This window comes from Lemur catta, chromosome 3 (genome assembly GCF_020740605.2).
Source record: "Lemur catta isolate mLemCat1 chromosome 3, mLemCat1.pri, whole genome shotgun sequence".
NCBI lineage: Eukaryota > Metazoa > Chordata > Mammalia > Primates > Lemuridae > Lemur > Lemur catta.
In genome coordinates this window covers 121,225,448-121,251,129 of record NC_059130.1, presented here as the reverse complement: position 1 = coordinate 121,251,129, position 25,682 = coordinate 121,225,448, and the positions used below count along the sequence as shown (strand labels likewise).

Here is a 25,682-nt window from a genome sequence, read left to right as displayed (position 1 = left end):
GAGAGAGATCCTGTCTCAAATAAAATTTAAAAACTACATAAAAATTTTAAAAAGATGGAGTCTAACTTCCTTTCCCTTTAATCTGAACTGGCCTTAGTGACTGGTTTGTAACCAACACAATGTGCTAGAAGCGATGCTGCATGACTTCCAAGGCTAGGTCAGAAATGGCCAAGGAACACAGTCAGCCATCATGCTATGAGAAGCCTGGGCCAAAGGTAATGGCCAAGTATAGGCCTGTCAGGTGACCATTTCCATTGTGCCTACCTCTGTCATCATCACAGGCAGGTGCCAGACATGTGAGTAAAGAAGCCCACGGCTGTCTGTGTCACCCTGAGCCATCTGAGGCCCCAGATATCACGACGCAAAGGTAATTCACTCTCATTGTGTCCCATTCAGAATTTATGAGCCATGGAATCCATGAACCGAACAAACTGGTTTTTTATACCACTAAATTGAGGGTGGTACATCCTGCAACAGGTAGCTAGAACCCATGACTAGAGTTTCTGATGGTAAACTATCCTTGCATTCCTGAGATAAATCCTACTTGGTCACCATGTAGTACTTTTTATACATTGCTGGGTTTCAGTTTGGTAATATTTCATTTAGGACACTTCACGTTTCTGTTCGTGAAGTGAGAAACTGGCCTTCTAAAATTTTTTTTTTCTTAGATTGTTACTTATATGGTTTTGGTATCAAGGTTAAACTGGCCTTTTAAAAGAAGTTAGAAAATTTGCCTTCTTATCCCAGTCTCTAAAATTTTAGTTTACATAAGATTTATTTGTTAATTAAATATTTGTTATAATTCATCTGTAAAACTGGTGCTAGGAGAGGAGTGCTTAAAATACTGATCCAATTTCTTTAATAATTATTAGCATGTTTGGAATTTTTTTTTTTTTTTTAAGACAGTGTCTTGCTCTGTTGCCCAGCCTGGAGTGCAGTGGCCTCGTCATAGTTTACTGCAACCTCCAATTCCTGGGCTCAAGTGATCCTCCTGCCTCAGCCTCCTGAGTACCTGGGACTGTACGTGTATGTCACCATGCCTGGCTAATTTTTCTATTTTTTGGAAATGGGGTCTTGCTCTTGCTAAGGCTGGTCCTAAATTCCTGGCCTCCAGCGATCCTCCATCTTGGCCTCCCAAAGTGCTAAGATTACAGGTGCAACCCATCATGACTGGCCTTGGAATCTCTATTCTTAAGTCAGTATTGATCATTCTTTTTGCCATTTCTCTTTTGAAATTTCCTGCCGTAAAATTTTTCACAGTAGCCCTTGTGTGTGTCTGTGTGTGCGCGCAGGTGCATTTGAAATTCCCTCTGGCTACCTGTACTGACTCCTTTATTTGTTTCTAATATTGTTTACTTGGCCTTCTCTCTTTTTTTCCCCCATAAACAGTCTTGCTCTATTATGTTGCTATTTTTGAAGAAGAATCAGCTTTTGATTTAATGTGGATCATCTCATTTATTCCTCCTATTTCATGAATATCTGCTGTTATCTTTATTTATCTTTATTATTTCCTTTTTAAAAAATTGCTTTCTTTGGTGGTTGTTCCTTTTCTACTGTCCTTAATAAAACCTCAGCTTTTTAAATTTCAAGTCTTTCTAGTTTTTTTAACCAATGTCCCAGAGAGTCTGAATTCTGATATTACTAGTATTTAGCTCCCTCTTGCCACAGTAATTGCTGACTAGACTAGACTACTTCACTCATCATGAAAATAACCAACATTTGATTAAACAGAAGTGGGAGCGAGAGAGAAGAAGAGTCCGCAGATACCTCCAAATCACAGTTAAAACAAAGCAGGGTTAGCAATACACTCAGCTGCATACAGGGGCAGGTCAGCCGGTGGCGGGCTGGTGCTGGCGGCTTCAGGGCCAGGAGAGAGGGCCGCTCTGGCTGAGTGACGTGGCAGATCCGGAGTGCCATCCCTAAAGCTTGGCTCTTGACCTCACCTTCCTTGAGGATGGTAATTAGCTCTAGTTAGTAACCAAAATATTCATTGCCAGGGCTGGCAGGATGAGGACCCTGGTCCCTGTACCACTCATCTGCCTCTGGATAAACTGACCACTGACTATGTGTCAGGTTTTTTGTGTTGTTTTTCTGGGGGCGGGGGTAGGGGGTGTTGTTCAAAGTATCATAAATTTTTTCTAGAAAAGGAAGACTGCAGGCTGGATGAGAACACTGAAAAGAATGACGGTCGACCCTCAAGAGTGAGGGGAGCTCGGAGGAGCTGGCAAGAGTGCACTTTGATCTCATCTCTCTGGAGGACACTCTGGCACTACCTATTCAAAGACTTGAAAAATGCACATACTTTTGGAAGTAAATACTTCCAGGAATGGATCTTAAGGAAACAAATAAATGCCCCCAAACAAGAGAAAGCTAGTCATTAAGGCTTTTTTTTAAAACAATAGTGGAAAAAAAAACTCAAACAACAAAAAACTTGGAAAGTGGAAATAATTTAAACATTCAAAACTGTAAGTTAGTTAATAACATTAGGATATCTTTTAAAAATGCAACTGTCGAAAATGACTATAGATACGTGTTTTACCAAAAAGATCACATATAGGAAAGCTTTAAAATTAGGTTACAGAACAGAATGAGGCCATTTCTGTTTAAAATATTTACTGATATATGCCCGGTAACAGTATGAAGAACATGGACCAAAATGTTAACCAGTGGTCACCTCTTGGTGATGGAATTACTGGTGATTTTAATTTTTCTACAGTGTATTTTCCTATGCTCTCAAGGGGGAAAAAATTACTAAAAACATACCCCACCCCTTTTCCCAACTGAAGTATACTGAGATTTTCAACTGTAATAGCAGGGTTCTAAGTCAGTCAGTTAACCAGATTAATATTTTAAAGAGAAAGAGGCAGTAACACAACTTTCACCTTTTTTTTTAAAAAAAGGTGCATTTTTAGGAATAAAGAATCAATAAGTCTTCAATTAACCCTCAAATGGTTCAGGTGGAAACTCACCCCCCCACACACAAGAAAAAAAGGAGGGTTAAAGTAATATGATAAGATATTAATATTTGGAGAATCCAGGTAAAGGATATGGGAATTCTTTACACTATTCTCTCAATATTTCTTTAGGTCTGAAGTTATTTTAAAATAAATGGTTTGGAAAAAACAAAGTATCCATAGAATAACCCAAACTTTTTGAATTATAATAGTACATAATAAATTTATGTATTTGTGTGAGAGAGAGTACAGCTGGGAATAATTAAAACAGAGATTTCTACTTCATTTAGTCCACACAGATTCTTTAAAATCCTAAGAAGTACTGCTTACATATATAATTTCAGACCAAATTTTCAGCTCAAGCAAAAATCAGAGTTCATACAAGTTTGTGGGAGAAGAGGTGAAAAGAACTAAGCCACAAATGTTCTGCATCATTTCCACAAGGAATTAAAACAAAACAAAAGAAAACAAAAGCCAGGCCTCAAAAATCTACTTCATCAAAAAGGGCAAGAATAACTCTGGCCAGAATTGTTAAATCAGTGGAAAGTTAATGAATACTGAGGACTAAGTACAGAAAGTGCTGGCCATGGAGTTTGGGATGGATGAGTATTACCATCAGGAAACCCACAGGCACAGGCTCTTTTAGGGGCCAGTTTCTGTTTGGTGATTTGTACATTTTTTAGCATAGAACCTAGAAATCATGAAGCTGTGCTGGTCCATAACAAAACTCTTGGTGTGACAGAATTGTGACAGGCTCCCAGGACCTAACCCAGAAGGAAGCAGGGCAAGAGAAGGGGATGGAGCAGATTCCAGGACACTAGTCAAGCAGAAGTTTCAATCACAGAGCCCTCTGCTAGCTTGCAAGAGTTCGCATCTCAACAGCTCTAGGATACAAAAGATTACATGTATTTATACTTCACCACTATAAGTTGGCCAAGGAATCCTACTGTGAATAAAGAATCTCTATGATAATAAAATCTCACTATCCTTCTATAAAAAGCAAATCCTGTCCCAAATGCAAGCACGCACTACAGATATTCTATGAGGACAGCCTACTTCTAAAGGCCCTGGTTCTTGGCCCCCACTCCCGGACCTGGACAGGGCCTGTGAGGGCACCATTGTTAGTGTCACTGTACCTCAGTTTCTTCACCTGTACATGTGCAATACCAGCACCCCTCACAGGCATACTGGGAGGACTGGTGAAATGTCTTCTATAAATTATTCTCAACTGTAAGGATGAACAGACTTACAAATACCAGGTCAAAGCAGTATTTAAAAAAAAATTTTTAATACTGCAATTAACTTCTTTCTTTTGAAATGGAGACCCAAAGGAGGATCAAGAATATCACTCTGATGGCCTCCTCTACCTGGCAGAAACCCCAAAGACAGAGGTCTACCATGATTTTCAACTGACTAAAAAAAAAATCTCAAGACAAGTTGTACAACGGTTTCCTGGAACACCCAGAGTAGAAGAAACAGGGGAAACGAACATAGCTTACGTAGCTTGTTACCTTCTCCTATGAAAGCAGGCATTAGAAGGAAGAGACAGTCTGAGGAAGAAGAAATGCAAATATGTAGGGAAAATGTTGTTTCCCCCGTCTCTCTCTGCCACAAAAGCCTGGCATAGTGACTACTAGATTGCAGTGGCTTCCATAATAAAATGCTTAACCTTGGCTAAGTTAACCTCTTTAGCCACAAAAAAAGTGGGGGGGGGGGGCACCAAATTAAGCTTACGGGAAATAAACCTAATCAAAGCCAAGCAGTAACAAATAGCAGCAGAAACATTTCTACTGTATCACATCCCACAGGCTGGCTAAAAGCCCAGAATTTTCATTACAACTTTTCAAAGAGAGGGAGAGAAGGAGGAAAAAAGATTTAACAAAAGCATTATCAAGGCCCCAGCCCAGGATGCCCTGCTGTACAACCAAAATTTGTGAGAGGTCAGCCTTTCAGGGAGTCAAAAACCCAGCATGTGGAAACTGGCAGGCCTTTTATATAGTGGGAGGGGTTCTTAAAACGACTACTGTTTTGCACTGAAGTCTCTGAGCTTCACAGATCATTAAAGGTTTCTGAACCACAGAGAAAGGAGGGCAGAGTTAAGGAAATAAATCAAAAGTTCCTCTGGGAGCACAAATGCCTACTTGGAATAGGCTTTCAGCACGAATATCCCCCACATTAAACAACAGGGAGGACTTTTCAAAATAAAAGCAGAAAAGAGATTCATTTTGTTATAAGCAATGCACTTTCCTTTTGGTTTAAGGTTATGTGAGCTATAAAAAATGACTCCTGCTGTGAGTGCTGGGGGAGGTGGAGGCTGGGCTGGGGCCAGGGTAGTGGTGACAGAAAACAAGTACAAGTGAACAAAACACCAGAGAAACACTGTTTGGGGTATCCCAAACAAGTTAAAATGTCTCGTAATGATTAGGGGTAGGATGCGAGGTAGGAGAATGGTGTTAGACAGGAATTTCTATTATGTTCATTCCTTGCCATTCTTGCCTAAAAACTGAAATCATTTCCTCACAGCCAGAAAGAATTCTCTTGTGTTTCTTATGCAACATACATAGTTTAAGACCTGGGGTAACAGACCATGCCATCTTGAAGGCAGAGCTTCTCATTTCTTAAGGAAGCATCATCTGTCTCAAAACCAGAAGAAAGAGTATAGCATTTGAGCAAGAGGGAATGGACAACCGGGTACCTACGGATTTATGTTTAGCCAAGACAGTGGTTGTGAAGCTCAGATAGATTTAGACACACACACCACACACACATGTACATTTTGACCTTGCTCTCCTGTTATCCAGCAATAGTAAACAGAATGAAATGCTAGACAACCCACTCAGATTGGATGAGCTTGTTATAAAAACCAAGTGAGGCAGCAGAGAGAAAAGTGGAACTGTCTGCACTTCTTTCAGGATGCAGTTACTGTGAATAGCATTGCTTGGGGTAGAGCAGTCTAGACAAGGGAAAGGCTCAGTAAAAGGAGAAAGTCCAATTTGGGAAACTGACAGCAAGCACCAGAGCAATCATTTTACCTTAAAATCCAGGGCTCCTATGTTAGTCCATGAACAGCCCATTTCCAGAGTTTTTGCTTATGAGGGGGCAAGAGAGGAGAACTCTGTCATTCAAGCTTTGCTTTTAATAGCTGATTTGAAACAAAAGCAGCAAACAGATCAAGGTCTATGTCTACTAAATGGTTGCTATCATAATGTTCAGTCTGAGTTTACCAAAACACACAGGAATGAGTTGGGGAATTAATTGGTGCCAAGATTATCAGCATGGGCAAGGTTCCCAGGAGGGTCTGGGGTCATGATTAAAGCTAATGGTCTCTCCCAGGAGGAAAGAGCCTACTATTTCATGTATGATTATGCTGTGCTTTGGCACTGGAAATCTTTGCTCAGGTCTATTCTAAGTATCAAAATGGCCTCACTAATGGTTAGTCTGAGTATGCACTGCTGTATCAAGTAACATCTTAACATTAACACTTTCTTATTGTGGGAATTTAGAACTGGGCTAAAAATGGGAAACTCAAGACGTCCTCAACTCAACAGAACAAACAAAAGCTATATGTGACTTTATGCTACTCTAGGAAATGTGCACTGATGCACAGCGGGCACTGAATTAATACACATGCCTGCCTGCCAGGTGGAGGAGAGGACCAGCCAAGGGACAGGAGCCACCCTGGCTGCTCTACACTGCTGGGTCCATCTCTGCCACTTTCCCCTTTTTACGGACATCCAGTTTACAGAGGTCTCAAGAAGCTCACCTAGAATGGAAGTTGCAGGACGCAGCGGCATGACTGGACAGCGTGGGGCCAGAAGCCAGGGCAGAGGATGTGCCTGACCCAGGTAAAGGGCCTCCGTGAGGAAGGTCATGGCAATGATTCTCTATGTCCCCAAGGAACACGACCAGGACAATGTATGGAAGGTGAAGCAATTCAGATTTCAGCTTAACAAAAAGACTACATCCCAAACAACGAAACTGTCCAAAACCACCATGGCTGCATTTAGTGGGTTCAATGTCACGAGGTGTCAGGAACAGTAGGGCAGCCACTCTGTAGGAATGGAGGTGTCAGGAACAGTAGGGCAGCCACTCTGTAGGAATGCTGTAGAGGATTCAGGTAGTGGGAAAAACCTCAACAGACAAAAAAGACACTTCAAGGACTTTCTTTGGCCAGGCATTTCAAACAAGCTTTAACATTTAAAGTACTCATCCTTAAAAAAGCTTCAAGCCCTAGGTGTACATTCTTCCAGGACGTACACAATTCCCCAAGCCCTCATCCTCAGCTCCTTGGACTCCCATTACCACTAGTATCTGTGCCACACAGTTCAGCACCTGGTTTCACTCCAGTGTACACTATGCCAACCAGTCAGAGAGACCCTCAGGGATCTCTACTTTCTCACTATGCTCAGGAAGCTCTGGAAGTCCTTGATGATTGACTGGTACTAGGAATATAAACTATAAACTCTTTCATTTGTACTATCCAGTAAAACATCTTAAATCACTGATTTATAGAAAAATTTTATAACAAATATAAGTATTTATAGATATGCCTAGTAAGGTAGTTGGCATTTGGGAAAACAGTAATAATTACAACAGAGTATCATGCAAAAGAAAACGGTACACTTTAGTTTGAGTCTAAGACAAATATACCGAATAGATGAATATTCCTATTTGTAAACTTGCACATCTTAACGTAAGTACAAAATAACCACATAAAGCAGCATTACATTCTTTAATGTATTATTCTGCCCAATCATCTGGTGGCCGTAACATGGTACAGAGAGGTACATGGACTTTTCTCCTAAGTTATATGGGTAGACTTACATGGTCAAAAGAAATAACGCTTCAAGGTTTTTGGTTTGGGGATTCTTTTTTTTTTTTTTTAAGAGACAGGGTCTTGCCACGTTGCCCAGGCTGGACTCAAATTCCTGGGCTCAAGCAATCTTCCTGCCTCAGCTTCCCAAGTAGCTGGACTACAGGTGCACACCACCACACCCAGCTAGGGCTTCAAGTTTTGATAAGCAAATGTAGGTATTCAGGTCAATAGCAGCAGTTGAGCCCAGCTTCCCACTCATCCCCACTAAGGTAACAGACACACGAGGGAAGCCATCCTGGACCTTTCAGGCCAAGCCATCTGCCAGGTGATGCCATGGAGTGCCCTTTGTATACACAACATGAAAGCAAACAGCCAGCTGAGTCCTGCCTAATTCTTGATCTATAATATAAAATTATGAGATATAATATTTGTTGTTTTAAGCCAGTAAAAGTTACAATGCACTAAAAATTTTAGGTTTTTAGAAATTTGTTAAAAACTTTTGGTGAGTTTTCCCCCATACATTATCCAAAATGTCTACAGTTTGCACCCAGTTTACTGGCTCTCTCTGCTTTACTTTGTGAAACCAGCCATGTATATAGGTTCACTGGGCCTATTTCCTTTAGAATTTAATTATTCTCCTTATCGCTCCACAAATTCCAGATTCTCTTTTCAAAACTAAAACACCTCCCTCAACAAGTTAAGGCCACAAACCTCTGACCTGATTCAATGTAGCTCATTAGCACATTTCCAAAACAGAGCATTTGTGGGAAGGAGAACCAAGTTTTGATCTTAGGAGGTATGTGCCTAAGTTGGTAATCACCAAATCCCAAAGGTGCTGGCTGGACAGATGCTGCTCCAGCCCTTCAACATAATCAAACACATGAAACTAAACTAAAAACAAAAATAAACTAAAAAACTAAAGAAAAAAACACCAACTCCTGCACGTAGGAACAAAGAGACAAAGGCGGCAGCTGAAAATATATAACCAAAGCATCACTGAAGAAAATCTTTATCTTACTATTGTTCAGAACATACTCAGTGCTGTTTCACTCATACAGCAAAGAAACAGGATAAAAATTCCAGAGACAGTTTTCAAGATAATAAAATGGCATATGATGGTGACTCACTAACAGACTAAAAGAAAAAAATTCATAAACAGTCATAGGAAGCTGACAAAGCTGCAGAGATCTGGCAACACTGAACCTCCTCCACCTCCCTTGGCTCTCGCCTCCAGCACACACAGGGACGTGCGTGTGTATGCGTGCACATGCACTCTTTAGTGACTGTTCTGAAGCCAAGCTGCAATTGGCTAATGGCTTACTCTACTGCTTAAGACAATATTTTATTCTTGACTGGCTCAATAAACCCACTGAGAACAAAATAAACAGTGGTTTTAAACTTATAAATAATCTAGAACACAGAACCACTGTGCAAACAGCAGAGTTGATTTACTGCCCACGATAAACAGAACAGGAAGGCCCAGTGTGACACTGTGAACCCCAAGTTCTAGTCTTACTATCTTGGGACACTAGAGTTAACAAGCATTTTCAGTCCATTATGCAAAGTCTAAGGCCTAGGCTATCCGGATTTTAACTGGTCTTAAAAACAGCATCAAAGCAGATCCTATAAAGGAACACAAAGAGTAAAAGATAAGGAAAACATTTTTTAAAAACATCAAAGAGTTTTCATCTTTTAGGACCAATAATTATACATCTATGGTGACAATGTATTTCTAACCCATTATTCACACATTTGTGAACATACACACACATTTAATTTTTAACAAATATTAAGTAAGAGCCTGTTATAGGGTACTAAAGGTGACATAAAGAGGTATTAAAATGAGGTTGTAGAAGGCCATACATTCTATATAAATACATATATGCACACATGCACATATATGTGCAGAATAGAAATGCATGGAAGAACAGAGGAAGCAGAGTCAAAAGTCCAAGACTAAAGTAAAGTAAATCTTAATTTTTAAAGGAAACAAAATACAATTCTGCTGAGAGAGATGAGCTGGGCCCTTGCGTAACAGTACCCAGCTTGCAGAGGAGAGGGTGCCAGTGGCTCTCACAGCTGTGCAGCTCTAGCAAGACCTCTATAATGAGTAACTCAGGCACCTTCCAAAGAAGAACCCAAGCCAAGCTGGCCCCTTCACTAGGCTGTGAGCTCCATGAAGGTAAGTACCTACCTTCTCACTCACCTCAGACATCCCATCCTAGACAGCACAGGACTTGGGTTATCGAACTTTCCCAAAACAGCTCCCCCAAAACTCCCAACTGATGGTTTAGACATTTCAACGGCTAAATCTTTTTTTTTTTTTTTGCTGATGATATGATTTTATTTTATTTTATTTTATTTTTTTATTTCAGCTCATCATGGGGGTACAAAAGCTCAGGTTATATACATTGTCCATGTCCCGCCTATCCCCCTGAGTCAGAGCCTCAAGCGTGTCCATTCCCCAGACAGTGCGCCTGGCCCTCACCATGTAGTCATACCTCCATCCCCTCCCCCCACCCCCCACCTCCCCGAGTCAGCACCTTCAAGCATGACCATTCCCCAGTCGGTGCGCAACGCACTCATCATGTAGGCATACACCCATCCCCTCCCCCCACCCCCCGTCTCAGTCTGATATCCAATTGGTATCCTTCCCCAATGTGCATTTAGGTGAAGATCAGGGAAAATTATGATGCCACAATGGAAAGAATTCAGAGGAAAGATTTAAGACAAAGAATCATACTTCCAAAGTGGGGGAGAAAAATAACAAAGGCCAGTAATATTGAAACTTAATCGAAAAATTAAACACCTCAAAAAAAAAAAAAACTTAGCTTAATGAAATTCTGGTGTCCTCAGAAGGGTTTCTCCTGCTTGCTTTTCCTATTTACATAACACAACTAATGGTTTTCAAATTACATGTAACAGAAAAAAAAATTCATTGTGGGGGAGGGTGGGAGGAAGAGGAATGTATTTCCCATGGTGAACAGTCATGAACAAGACTGAAGTTAGGCTGGGTGTGGTGGCTCAAGCCTGTAATCTCAGCACTCTGGGAGGCTGAGGTGGAAGGATCACTTGAAGTTAGGAGTTCAAGACCAGCCTGAGCAAAAGCGAGACCCCCCAACTCTACAAAAAATAGAAAAATTAGCCAGGCGTGGTGGCACATGCCTATAGTCCCAGCTGCTCAGGGAGACTGAGGCAGGAGAATCACTTGAGCCCAGCAGTTTGAGGTTGCAGTGAGCTACAATGATACCACTGTACTGTAGCCAGGGTGACAGAGCAAGACTCTGTATCTAAAAAAACAAAAAGAGGTTAATGTTTTGCCTTACTTTTCAAAATAATACTATTAATTTTTATTCTATTTTACCTAAGTATTACTCAGGACATAACTCCAAATAAGATTAAAATGAACCAGATACTGAAGGATTATAATTTCAGATGTATTTTTAAACTTATTTTTTAGTGTTAGTTTTCTAACAGACTAGATGTATTTTTAAAACATCAGAAAATCAGGTTTTCAAAGTCAGGATAGGTTCAGACATCTTATAAGGCTAAAAAAAAAATCTATAACATAAAATATAAGCTCCAAGTGGATAAACTCATTGAACGTAACCACAGTGATCATAACTTACAGTCTTTCTAGAGACCAATTTAAACCTTCCATTTGTTTTACCAGCTAATAAAATGGTTGGGTCTATTTAGGCTTAAAAGTCATAAATGTCTTCATCTAAAAAGTCATCCAGGTAACCACAGTGCAGCCAAATCGTAAGAAATATGGGTTGGCAAACACCAATAGCAAATAAATAACTAATCCTTGTAGGCAGCATTTTGTTCAATAACACTTTAAAAGCCAAAGGCATTCTTCATTTGAGTATAGTTTCTGTAAGTAATACATTTCATATAATTAAAGCACCCTCATGCCATTCCCACTAGTTCTCTCATATGTAGAAGAAGGCCAAGGAAAAGCCTACATTTACACTAAGAAAAGCAATTATCCAACACCTTTGGTTTAAAAATCACCTAATTTTTTAATACCTCCTTTTCTTTCCAACATTAACACCAAAAGTTTCTTAAATGCAAATCACTTCACTGCTTCACTTACACAAAGGAATCAGCCAATCTCTCCTAGATTAACCTAGTTAAAACTGGACTACTGCCCAGTCACATATCCATATAGTTTAGATTATCAGAATTAATAGATTCAAGCCTCTTCTCCATTTTAATGGGAACAAACCCTCAGCACAGGAATAGCTATAGAATCACAGTACTAGCTGCCAAAATGCAGTGCCTGTTTCTACTGGCAATCACTTTTGCCTCAAATGGAAAATTCCAACTATTTATGTCTATGCAAGGACAAGTTATTAAGAAAAACAGTATGGCACATAAATCTACCCTTTTACCCATCTTGCCAGCCCCTCAAAGTACTTTTATTTCTTTTTCAGATACAAGGGATGCCAGTAAAAGCAAGCAACATCTGAAGACACTATGGTGTTAAAGAATATGTAAACTTCATATTGATAAGAGAAGACCATTCTTGCAAATAAGAAGGTTTGTTAGAAATGTAAATTGGGTTTAGCACAGCCTAACTTACATGCTATGACTGCATGCCACAAGGTAAAGACAAGGACAGGAGTTTTCATATAAAGATGGGAGTTACAATTATATTTCTGGGAAAAAAGAGGAGTGGGCAACAGGAAGAGAAATTATATTAAGAAATTCTATTATTGACAATGAAAATAAGCCCAGACACTTTTCTACATGTTTGAATTACTTTGTAATAATTTGAAAAACAAAATCAAGCCTTAATAATGAAACAACTTACAACTTTAACAGAATAAAGACACTTATTTTAAGAACAAAGGAATCCTATAGATTTAGGATTCTGCAAGTCTGCATTTCTGTAAACAGCAGTGCTTCCTAAACTTTACTGAACATTTGAATCACCTGGGAGCTTGTTAAAATGCAGATTCTGGTTCAAGAAACATAGACAGGGGCCTGAGAGTCTGCAATTTTAACAAGCTCCCAGGTGATGGTGATAATGCTGGCCTGAGGCGCACACTGTGCGAAGTGAGGATATACAGTGTTTGTAGCAGAGGGATAGGTTTAAAACCAGAGATCTTCTAAAAGTACTGGTGGGTGGCTGTGACATATTTGCATGTTCTCAGTAGTAGCAACCTATTCAAGAAGTCCATACTTTATTATGTAACATGAGATTAAGCATTAATGAAGCTAGGAAAATTATTTATCTAAGGTTATAATCTGAAGTTAAATAAACTTCATGCTGGAAGCCTGTACTGAATGCTAGAGTCATTTTTAACCTCTTAATATTAACAGAATCTTGACTACTCAGTCTTAAAGCCCTTTCTCAATAGTATTTATTCTTTGCTGGGGGGATATGCTCTATGCAAATGATATTTTGCCTGAAGAAAAGAACAGTTAATATCCAGTAGTTACATACATATTTAATAGAATTCATTCCCAGAAATGTGACTGAGAAAGGTGGTTGATTTTCATATTTCTCAAATTAAAAATTTAAATCTCCAACACTTTCTATCCCATTACTGAAAGTTAAAAAAACATCAAAACCGGCTGCCCTTTCACTGGGCTCTTGGTCCCATTCAAATAAGCAGTGACACATTTTTGATAGAGAATATCAACACAAAAGGCAGGTGTCCATTCCCGTAAGTCAACTTTCAACTCCCCATCTTCTTTCTTCCTTTAAGACTGAATTATTACAAGAGCTTCCTCTCTGGTCCCATCTTGTACACCTTCCCATAGTATAGCTAGGATGCTCTCATTTCTCTTCTTAAAAGCCTTCAGTGAATCCTGTCACCCCATTTATCCAAACACACATCTGAGTTCAAGGTCCCCCAAAGTCTAACTCCAAGCTATAATTTGGGCCTAAATCCTACTGCATCAGCTTATGCAACCTCCTCTGTAACCACGCTCATGTACTTGCTGGGCACGTTTTACAATTTCCTGTCGCTGTGCGTTTGCTCATGATATTTCCCACAGCTGGAAAGTCACTTTTCCTCCACTCTCCCAATCATGGCCTATCAAAAAGGAATCCTTCCTTCAAAGCCCAGTTCAAACACCACCCGCTCCAGTTAGTGTTCCCGGAGACCCCAGCCTTTGTGCTCACTACGTGGGGCCACCAGGGCCCTTGGCATATACTACCAAGCACAGCAGGCATGTACATGTAATGCCAGCTCCCTGCAGTGCAGGGGTGGCACCTTGCTTCTTTTCACAGACACCTTACCCATTACAGCACTCAGTGGGTACCCAGAACTTTAAAAAATTGAACTATACGGAATATTTAGTTTGGAAAATGGGAAGTAAACGAAAATGAGTTTCCAGTATAGTAAATTTTAATGCACCACCCACTGGGCTTACAAATAACATGGATTTAATCTCTGTTGGGCTAGGTACCAAAATCAAGAGATAAGAAAGATAGCTAAAGTTTGCCTTTTCACCTTCCATCTCCCTCCAGAGTCTAACACCTTGGGGCCCCCCTCTCTCTACCAAGTTGGGGCAGATCAAACTATCTTCTTACTAACCTTAGTTGCATCTGAGACAAGAACAGCAATGCCAGGTCACTGAGGAAGTGCTCCCTGTCTACAACTCAACACTAGCCAAATTTCTCTGAGTAAGGGGAGCCACCATAAACAAAGGCCAGGATTCAAGGGACAATCATCCAGGTGCCAGACACGAAAAGTCTTCAGTTCAAATTTCATAGACATGTTCTCAGAGTGAGAGAAGACACATGTCACTGCCACCTGAATAACTGTCCTATGATTTTGAGGAGCACTGCAATATAAAAATCACGAAAAATTATTTTTGGACCATCCATGATTTTGTATTATTCATAACAGGGGCTCTCCCTCCAGGTAATTAATATTCTTTATTAGGCCTCCTGTTTTTTCAGTCATTACCTTAATATTCAAAGGTCATGCAACATATCTACCCGACAATAAAGTAGCACTGCTCAAAGCAGAATCAAAATGCCTGGTTCCGTACTGTCCTCCCAGAAGCTCAGTGACAAGGCACTCTGCGATTTATACACACGTGCTAACACCTAAGACTCTGATGTGGTTTAGGACAAATAGTGGCTTGAGAGAGATGAGGTATACAGCCAAGAAGAATCTGAGATGCTCTGCCAAGATCTGTTACTGTATTTTACCTACTAATTATACACTTTATAAGCATATTGAGGGGAGGTAAATGGTTATAGAGGAAAAGATGATGGGGAGAGGGATAACAAACTACAGGATATTTGCCCAACCATGATACTAAAAAAATCTGACTTGCAGTTTTCCTCCTGGGTATCATGAGGTTAACACGTAATACCCATTCAACTAAACCTCTATAAATAGTTGGTTTTCCACAATCACAGCCACTATTCCCACTTCAGTGGGCAGCAGTGTTCAGAGAAAAGCTGGATTTAGCTCCTGTGCAATAAACACCAGACACCAAAAGAGCTAGGAAAGCTGTTTATGTCTGTGCCCACCAGGAACCCTTCTTTGACATAAATGCGCCAGATGACTAGTAAGAGCAGAAGGATCCTGGACAAAGCTTCAAGAGTGAGTTCTTTAAACTAGGCACTACCCTCTACTCCTTCCTGGTTTTTCAGTTAATAGAGTTTTTTGCAAGACTAAAGAAAACCAGGTAACTTCTTTTTACACAGGCTCAATATGTTAGTAAGTGGAAAGTAATTTTGTACTTTTCATAGCATTTAGTTACTTTATGTAGTATTTGGAGTAGATAAGAACAATCATTTTCAAATGTTTTCATGTACTCTTTATAGACGTTATCTCACTTAATTCTCAAAACAATTCTAAGGGGCAGGAATTAGAATTAGCACCTCGTTTTATAAACACAGAAATTAAAGGACACAGGGGTGAATAATCTGCCTAAGGCCTTACAGCAAGTAAGTGGCAGAGGGGGCAAAAACCTTCACTTACCTCACTCTCAGGCACAGCAACTGCTAAATATATGCCCACATTTTATAAAGACTGTAGCACCTATAAAATTCTCATGCAAACAAACATCATTTCAGAGAAAAGAATTCCCAGTCCTTGTCAGGATTTGATCTGAACTTCCCAATGAACAGCTCAAAGCATACAGCACAGTCAAAAGAGAGCATGAAGTGCTACAGTTACTGGTAAGGCCAAGAATAGAACACAGGTCTGCTGACCCTCATTCCTACGCCCAATCAGGCGTGTTCTTTTGGATGCTAACACCCTTCTGATGTTTCAAGTCACTTGAGAATGGCAAAAAAATGAGTTAACAATTCTGGTGGGTAGAAGAGAATATGAAAAGTATCTAGATTAGAAGGATTTACTATAAAAAGTGGCATGACCATAAGAAATCTACCCAGGAAGTTTTGAAGCCAGAACATTGGTACCTATAAATTTTCTCTTCTGCAGCAAAAAGTGAAAAATAACCTTTGCCCTTCCCTCCCTGTGGGTTGTGTAAATGATTAGCTTGGCTATGTTGATAACTAAAGAAAATACAAGATGAGTGCCTCTCCCAGTTCATTACAATACTTACACATTTACCCTACTCCCAAACTCCCCCAATGCAACTCAAAAGACAGCAGGACACTATGAATGTTTAGCCAGTGTCAGCCACAATAAATCCTCCACTACTGCAAATGACTCTCCCATTAGTTCCAATGATGGTGCCCTGATGGAAAGGCTGGAAATAGGAAGACTGTTTGGTGTCAGAGCAGGGAGGAGAAGAGCCACAATGCTTGGAAATGGCGACAGCGGAGTAGTGATGGGGAAAGGTCTTAGAAAAGAGACATGTGGAAAAGACAACCAGAAAACTAGCTCAAAGGGTTGGTGTAACTAAGAACGCCTCTATAGGAGAGAAAAGGCCATTTACTCAGTCAGAATCCTCAATAAGAAGGGACACTCAAGAGCAAGAAGAAAAACAGATTCGAAGAGTCTTCCCCAGGTTAATGGTTACTCACATCTGTTTCCACTAAGGAGATAAAACACTAGATAAAATTATCTGGCGTTTCCAAATGCTAGGCAGTCGGTTTTTAATTTAATACTTAATCTTGCTATTATGTTTGTTTTTTAAAACAAAAAGATAATTGTCATGAGATTTCTTGTATCAAATTTTCAAGGTTTGCAACTTTTAGCAGAGCACAGAGGTAGATAAAATTTGAGATATTACAATGTGGCCAATCATACCTTCAGGACAAATCTACTCATTGATATCTCTCTTACTCACTCAGCCAAACCAAATTCCTACATTTGGGTAAAGGCATTTTAATCTTTAAAAGTATGCATCAAGCTTCAAATAACTGAAATCCTCAGAAAACTTAAAAAAGTATTTATTTGACTGTTCCACATTAAATACCTCTTTCTAACCGTTCTGGAAAGAGCAAGAAGTTGATTATATAGATTGGCTTCATAATACATTTTAGTTTAGTATCTATAAACAGTTTTCTATCATTCTCAATATGACGTATCTCAGCATATTAGATGCATAATAAATATTAAAAGTTTAATCTACTTATCACTGATTGATACAGATTATCAACTCACACAAAGCCATGCTCGAAATCGCACAACCCTTCTTTCGCACTACAAGTTATCACTGTCCTTAAGGTACTATATAGTAAGTGTCCACAAAAACAGTTCATTTTTAAAAAGATAGAAGTAAATAAGACGAAATCAGTAAACAACACCCCATCAGAAAACAAAACAAGAAACCAAAAATTATCCCACCCACTTTTATAATGGATATTCTTCATCCATCTTCCACCTCCACTGCTTAAAAAAGCAGCTTAATGTCTAGGCAGATTAAACATAGATCACTCCCCTCCAAAGTCCTGAAGAGCACTTCGGTCACTGGGCCCTGCTTCTGCCTCAGACACTGAAATCGTTGGTCCCACTCCATCTCCCAGCCCCCCATTCCATGGCCTAGCCAGAGGAAGACTTTCTCCCCTACCCTGCTCAATACCCCTTGTGGGAGGGTCAGGAGGGCAGACAATTATAGGTAAATGAGAATGCATCCCTTCCCAGCACTCTCTTCATATAATTTCTCTCCAAAGTTTCCTCAGCAAACCCTCCTATAAGTTTAACAAGAGTTATCTGTCACATCTGACCCCAAGCTTTGTGAAATATCAAAGGAATTTTTAAAAAACTGTATTTAAACAATTTATAAGAACTTTTGTGTATCTGTCCAGCAAAAAGTACAAACTTTTAAGGCTGGAATATTAAAGGAATTAAAAGTACTCTTCCAAACATAGGAACATTAAATAAAGAAAAAAAAAATCCCAAACGAATTCAAAGTATAGTAAGCTATAAACCTATTAATTCTATCATCTGGTTTAGTTGATGACTTTTGCCAGTTACCAAATCCAAAGTAGTGATAAATGACATTTCCTATTTCAGCCACTATATTTAAAATTAGACATTAGCTCTCCAGCAACCACTCCCGCACCCCCTGTTCCCTAAGACCTTTCTGTTCTTACAGTTAACAACAGAGGTCCACGTTCTTCACGAGGATAAACATAATCTTGTTATTTTACCACCTAAAATCATGAGTTAAAATTAAAAGTCAAGGAAGTAAAATGAAGAGAATTCTAGAGGCCAGCCTGAGTTTGAGCACAGCACAGGGTTAAAGGAAACCATTTCATAAGATCAATGTGGAGAAGCACAGGAGCGAAGAGGGAAAAATCAAGTTACATAAAGTCCAATTGTACTCACTGTTTCCTTATTGGGAAGCAGCTCCTTTCTAATTCTGAAGAAGTTCTTGCCGTACTGCCTGAGTCCCTTAACGAAGCGTTTCTGTGATAAAAAAGAAACAACAAATGGCATGTAAAAACCAAAAACAAAACAGGATGTCAGCAAAGCAAAGATATCTACAATCAGCAGAATAACAACCACAAAGTCTCAGCTACGGAATATTGACTAGGCTGGGAGAGCATTTCCACAGCACAGCGAGGACCCACTGGCCAGAGCAGGCCCCCGGCAGCCTTCATAAGAACCCCAACCCCACACACCAGACAAGGCAGCACATTTAAGAGAAGGGCGTCCTGTGTCTGAAGCTAAGACGCAATCCGTCCCCTCGGCCACCAGACATAGTGTGGTGCATGGAGGTATCAACAAATATGTTCCATGTTTTAATAAAAAAGCCCAACTGCTTCCCACCTGAGAACCAAGCTTCCCAGAAGTGTCAAACAGAAGGGGGAAACAGAATCAAACCTGGTGGCTCTTCTCCAGAGGGCACCCTAGAGGGTTAAAAGGCCCCTTCCCTTAATCCAAGGAATTCACCAGGATGGCACCGATATCTCGGAAGCCCACTGGGAGCCCACCGGCCTGCCCGGCCATCTCCGTCGTTAAAAGCCACTCCAAGCCACCAAATAAAGAATCAGCACCCCTTCCTTCCTCCCAACGGCCCTTACCGCCCCCCCTCCATTTTCAAAGCAGCCTCAGACTCGTCCCCAAGCCCAGCCCGGAGACTTTCACTTTGTCCCATTCCTCCCATGCAGCCCCCTTCTCGGCCCTGTAGAGGCAGCTTCTGCCTCCCCGGCCCCCACCTCGGGGCTCCAAGCCTGGTCTGAGCAGCCGACCCTGGCAGCCACAGGTAAGCACGGTCCGGGGTGGCGAGAGGCCGCCGCCTGTCACTCGGCTCCCGCTCCACAAAGCGCAGGGCGGAGGCGAAGGCGGCCGCGGGCGGCTCAGCGTGTGACCGCGGCGGGGCCGCGCGGCGCGGGGCGCGAGGGGCGCAGGGCTGGGGCCGCCGCCGCCACCGCCGCCGCCGCCGCCGGGGGAGGAGGCAGGAGCGCGGCGCGCAGAGCCCGGCGCGGCCGCGGGCGGCTGCAAAAGGCGGCCTGGATCGCCGCGCCGCTCTCCCACCCGCCAGGCCCCGAGCTCCGGCCCCAGCCCCGCCCCCGGCCCGACCCCTGCTCGGCAGTCAGAGCCCGCCGGCCCCCGGCGCTGGTATCTCAGTGCCCTCCTTCTAAACAAGAGTACATCAGGGCGGCAAAGCGCAGAAACTTCCTTCCTACCGCGGCGAGCGGGGAGAGGGCGCCCGCGGGGCCGGGGCCCTTCCCAGGCTGCTCGGTCTCCAGCCCACGCTCTGGGTAGACAGGGTCGGCAGCGCCTGGGCCACACGTCCACTGCCCCCGCCCTGGCGCCTCAGCTGCGAAATGGGGGGCAGGCCCGGACGACCCCCGTGCTCCCTTCCGGCCGCGATTGTGGGCGGCCGCTCCGGCCAGGCGCAGGCATTAGCCTGCACTTCGCAGGGCGCCGTTTCGTTTCACAACTAAATCACAGCGGAAGCTTCCCAGCCAATAAATCACCTGCCCACCAGGAAGAGGGTCCTCCCACTCCCGGGGTTTGAGACCGGCCAGGCAAATTCAGTGAAGGGCCAGACTTGGCCTGCAAGTCCGACCTGCAATCTCCTACTCCAGTCCTGGAGGCTTTGCGTTTTTGGATTTTACCCTTGCTAAAATGTGACTCATCATTGTCAGTTTTCAATATAATTCATATAGTTTGAAGGAAAAATCTATTAAGGCACAAGAAAGAAGCTCTCCTCTAGTCTGAAGAAGAGTGACCTTTTTTACTTGACAAAAGTCTCGTTCACATGATCAACAGGCATCCTGGGCTGTGCGCACACTGCACATCCGCACACAGCAAATCCACGGGACAGGCTGCCCTGTCCTCAAGGAGCTCCCGCCTGACCAGGGAGGCACACAGGTAAACAGATCAATCTCTGGGCCTGCAAGAAAAGCAGCAGAGGAACAAAGGGTGGTGGGTGGAGCTAGGAGGAGGAAGCAACTTACTCTGCTTAGTGATGTCTTAGAGGAAGTGACAAGAAAGAGCATGAGCCTGCCAGGTGGGCTCTAGTAGGGCTTCAAGACAAGAAGTCAGCCAAGAAAGGCATACAGAACATTCTGGGAACTGCAAGGAGGACACGGTGTGCAGAATGGAGTGCCAGCAGATAAGACTCAAGAGGCAGGCAAGGCTCAGGTTGCAGGGAGCTTTTCAGGCCATGCTGAGGAGTTACGGTCCTAACTGTAGGCCAGGAGAGGTGTTGAAGTATGAGCTTTCCATGAAAAGACTGGATGAGGGCTGCTCCAGTGGCAGTGTGCCCTAAGCGTAGATCAGGGACAGACCAGTTAAAGACGCTGGTCACACAGCCCAGGTGAGATGAGGAGGACCTGAACTACTGGCACACTCAACCCCAGTCATCAGAACTTTTGCTTCTTAACCCATTCTTTAAGTATTTAGGTATTTACTGAGCACCTAGCACTTTCGGGTAGTTTAAAAAAAATGATAAAGGTAGCCATAGACCTTTATTAAGCTGTGATTCATTTTTAGCAGGTAAGATAAGTATGTGAAAAGTCATTACAGAACACTCTGAGACATTATCCAGCCACACACAGAACAGTCAGGTACAGCCCATCACTGAAGCAAAGGAAGAAGGCTAGACTGGAGTGGCCTGGGGCAGTCCAGAATGCTTCACCAGGCAGTGAGACCTGGCTGGATCATGAAGGATGGATGCTGACACAGGGGTTTGGAGGACCCTCCCTGAAAGACAGAAGTAGAGAATGGGAAGTGGGTTTTGGGAGACAAGAGTCTATTTGCAGTTGAGGTGAGTGTTCTGGACTCAGACAGACCATGGAACACCAGGACCATGCAACTGAACCACTTAATTACTAGAAGTGGCCCACACAGTGAAGGCAGCACGTGAGAAAGGCTGGTTCTGGAACACTGGAGTAATCGGAGTTGCACAAACGAATTCAGATCCTCCTTCTTCCATTTATTATTAATATGATGTAATCTTTTGAACATAATCCATTCAACTAATAGTTACTAAGTACCTACTATACACTGGGAGCCTCGCATATATTAATTCAAACTCCTTGCAACCTAGGAAGTACTATTATTATCCCCATTTTACATAAAAGGAAGCTGCGGCCGGAATTCAAACTAAGCCCCCAAAATCCATACACTTTACTGCCACACTCTCTGTAAAATGCAGAGAAGAGTCTACAGTGGTCACTATTTGCTGACATGGTACCATTATCTGTAACTCTGCACTCTCCTCTTAGACCCAACATCAAATCACCAAGCCCTCGGTATTCTTCCTATGAAAGGTCTCTCAATGCCCTCCTTCCTGCCCACTCTAGTGCTAGTCCAAGGCCAGGCCTTTATCCCTCTTTCCTAATAACTAGCCTATTAACCCATCTCCCCCATCGAGCCATTCATTTACAAGCCCCTGCCAAGGAATTTTCAAAACTACAGATTTCACCATGAGTCCCACACCATCTTGCCCACATCCCCTCCCTAAGAATAGCACTGTGGCCTCTGCAGGATGGTGCTTACACCCCTTAGCCCTGAATTCAAGGCCCTCCAGAATCCTATCCCTGTCTACCTTTCCAACCGGACGTCCAGTAATGGCAACCAGCCCACATTGGGACCTTTTTATGAACTCCAGAGTCTGGGTAAGATATTCCAGGTTCACCTCAAATCCCTCCCACTCCAAAGCGAAACTTCCCTGGCCATTCTCTCTCATTAGTTTATTTATTTGTATAAGGCCTCATTTACCCACAAGGTCCACAAAACTCTGAAAAGACAGGAATCATATCTTCTACCACTTTGCCTCCATATAGCACCAGGCAGTTGGTTCTCACCAAGTTTTTAATGCACAAGTGAAATCAACCAGGAGATGATATGGGCCTGGGCTAGGGCAGCCATCATGGAAGTGAACTGTTAAAAGCCAAAGAGTCCATTTTGAACTCTGACAAGAGTTGACCTCTTGACCCTATGATACCAAACTCTCCTTGTGTTCTTTATGCCATTTAGCCTAATTCTCTACACCACCTCTAAATGCTCATGTCTCCCCAAAGCTTTGTTCCAGGCTTTCTGCTCTCCATACTTCCTCCCAATATGATCTTCATTGATCCTTTGGCTCTAAATAGCCACCAAAATTCTCACTAGAATTTCTAAGGATAAATCTATGGTTGAAGTCCACTGGGAACACTCACTGGAATGTCTAACAGACATCTCAAACTAATTACTTCCAGAAATACAATTTTAATGTCTGGTGTAAACACAGACCTACCATAGCTGTCAGTGTATATCAATGACAATGCTATCAAGTGCAAAGCACCAATGGCCCCATTTAAAAAAAAAAAAGGAAGTAAAAGCTTCATGTGGCCTCTACTGTTACTTCTTTATGGAAAGCCACAAGGCCTCAAAACCAGCAAAACATCTGCTTCTCAGAGACCAGCCTCTACCTTGTGGTTTACCAGAAATGTAGAGTAGCCTTGAAAATCGAAACAAAGACAACCACTCATCACTGTCAATGGTTGGACTATGTCAATATGTGAAATAGGTTAGTGAGGCAGTAGCCTCCTTTCCCTCTATGAATTCATGTCTCTTCAAATGAAGACCTTGAAATTCTTAAAACTTTAATTTAATAATTAACACTATCAATTTATTAAAAAACAGGTACTATAAGCATCTAAATAAAAACTGATGGACACAGTCTGTTTCTTAACAGTCTTCTCTAGTAGTTGAGCTGAAATTCAACATTTTCACTGATGAAATTCAAGGCCTCATAAATGATGTCTATCTCTGTTAGCTTTTCTGTCCCTCACAGTATACACATATCAGAAGGGTGGAAGAGGAAGAAGAATGTGTTTATTTAAAAGGCAGTGAAGGCCAGGCATGGTGGCTCACACCTGTAATCCTAGAACTTTGAGAGACCAAGGAGGAAGGATCACTTGAGGCCAGGAGTTCAAGACCAGCCTGAGCAAAAGCAAGACCCTGTCTTTATAAAAAATAGAACAATTAGCCAGGCATGGTGTCATACACCTGTGGCCTCAGCCACTTGGGAGGCTGAGGCAGGAGGATCGCTTGAGCCTAGGAATCTGAGGTTGCAGTGAGCTATGATCACGCCACTGCACTCTAGCTAGGGCAACAGAGCAAGACCCTTTCTCAAAAAATAAATATATATATACATAAAAATAAAAGGCAGTGAGTATCTCTAGCTCGGCCACTGCTTCCAGGGCGGAGCACCGGTGTGCAGCCTGCCCACTCTCAGATGCACAAGCAGAGGGTCTTAGGAAGTTGGCACTTCTTTCTATGGTGCTGCTCTTGCCCAACCAACCTGTGTGCTCCTTGGGAACATAAAACAAGCCCTTTTCTGTTTCTGTGTCCCCACAGCCAGGTGAGACTAAAACACATATATATATATATATATATATATGTATATATGTTTATGGCAAGGAGATTGTTCTTTGCTTTGTGTTACCACTGAGGTTGCAGTTGTGCTCCAATTTTTAGACAAATTGCTATAGTTTTCCACTACTGAGTTGAAACTTCATATCACCATCAAGTTACCTACCCACAAACTCATAGTAGAGAAAATTTAACTTCTGGCTTTAAAAGGGGGAGTTACCTGAACCCAGCATTACTAAATTGATATTACTAAACTTGAGTTTTAATAGAATCTGGAAAGCTCTATTTCTCATTTTTGGTAGAGTGGAAAGAACACAAGGTTCAAACTCCAAAGTCCTGGGATCTAGTCTGCTTCTCTGTTCCATAAAGAAAATTTCAACATGGCTGTTTAGACATAGCCACTTTTGAAACAGGAGATACTTATTAGGATTAAAAATAATCAGGTCAAAATGCAATAACATTATCTCTTAACTATTAATGTGTTCAAAGTTCCTCATGCTACTGCTGAGCCTGCCCTCAGCTGCAGCCCCCAGCCCTGTGCCTGTGGGTGAGGATCGCCTCCCTGGCCTGCCCAGAGACTGACTCTCCTCTCTACACTCAGGGTGGCAGGTGGGCCTAGTGCAAGTAGCTTCACTATTAACCCTACCGATCAGTACAAATTGCATAAATTTTCATACGCATCATGATATGAAAGAGGTAGGCAAGCACCACCCTATGCAACAATAAACATGGCTAACACTGAGCGCTACAATATGCCAGGCACTGTCTTAAAGGCTCTACATGCACTGACTTGTTTAATCATCACAACAACCTTATGAGGCAGAGACAACTACTATTTCCATTTTACAGATGGGAAAACTAACCACATGTCACCAAATCCTTGAAATGGGGGAGGGGGGGTCAAGTGTGACAAGTGTAAACAACTGGAGAGCCTTGGGACTGTGGTGGGGCCTTGGAATGGAGCCAAGGGTGCAGATTAGGAATGCGATGCAGTGGCTGTTGCCTGTTTTTGTATTTCTAGATACCGTTTTCCCCAAAACCTAAAAGTGAATAGACAGTACTGAGCCGACAGTAAATCCTTTATAGGGTAAAGTGTGCTGTGCACCTTGTCCACATGTGGAACTCCCAACATGGCTCATCCTGGCATCACCTCAGGTGCTAGATCTGATCCCTGTCTGCAGCAGGAAAGGGAGCAGAAGAGAGGGGCTAAGCTACAAAAACAACTAAAAGATACCTCTGCATTAACCCCTGGCTGAGAGCTTTCAAAATTAACTCTCTCTGGTGAATTTTAACCAGTGTATTACAGTCAGAAACTCACTATGACTTCTGAAAAGCAACATCGACTCAGTCCTCTTACATAACTGTTTGGAAAACACTGTAGGTATTAAAATAATTCCCACTGTGAAAATGGCTCCTTCTGCTCTGCCCTGTTTTCTGCACAAAGTTTTATGTTAATAACTTATTGGTTCTCAGGGGACTGAAGAGCAGGCAGATCTGCAAGTAAGCAAACTACAGCTCCCCCCAATAGAGACACAGGCAGTCAGTAAGAAGAACAGATCTATGGCTCTGCTGAAGGCATAGAACAGTAGAAGAAAATTAAAGACGTGTTCTAAATGTGGTCCTATGTTAAGGAGGGGGTAGAGTGAAAAAAGGGAACACGATGCCACCAGGCAGAAGAAATAAAACATTTATACTACGAGATGC

General features: G+C 42.1%; 1 protein-coding gene across 9 annotated transcripts in view; it reads right to left on the bottom strand.

Annotated features, from left to right (window-relative positions):
- Positions 1–25,682, bottom strand: part of RERE (arginine-glutamic acid dipeptide repeats) — a 397,407-nt gene that overhangs the window by 47,133 nt on the left and 324,592 nt on the right. For 6 of the 9 annotated variants that reach the window (XM_045546222.1, XM_045546221.1, XM_045546223.1 and 3 more), the window contains one exon: positions 18,492–18,572. In XM_045546222.1, the coding sequence (XP_045402178.1) occupies positions 18,492–18,572 (81 nt within the window). Of the gene's footprint in view, positions 1–18,491; positions 18,573–18,989; positions 19,143–19,324; positions 19,450–19,795; positions 20,046–25,682 lie in introns of those variants that run through there. The other 3 variants (XM_045546230.1, XM_045546227.1, XM_045546231.1) reach the window with 3 other exon arrangements.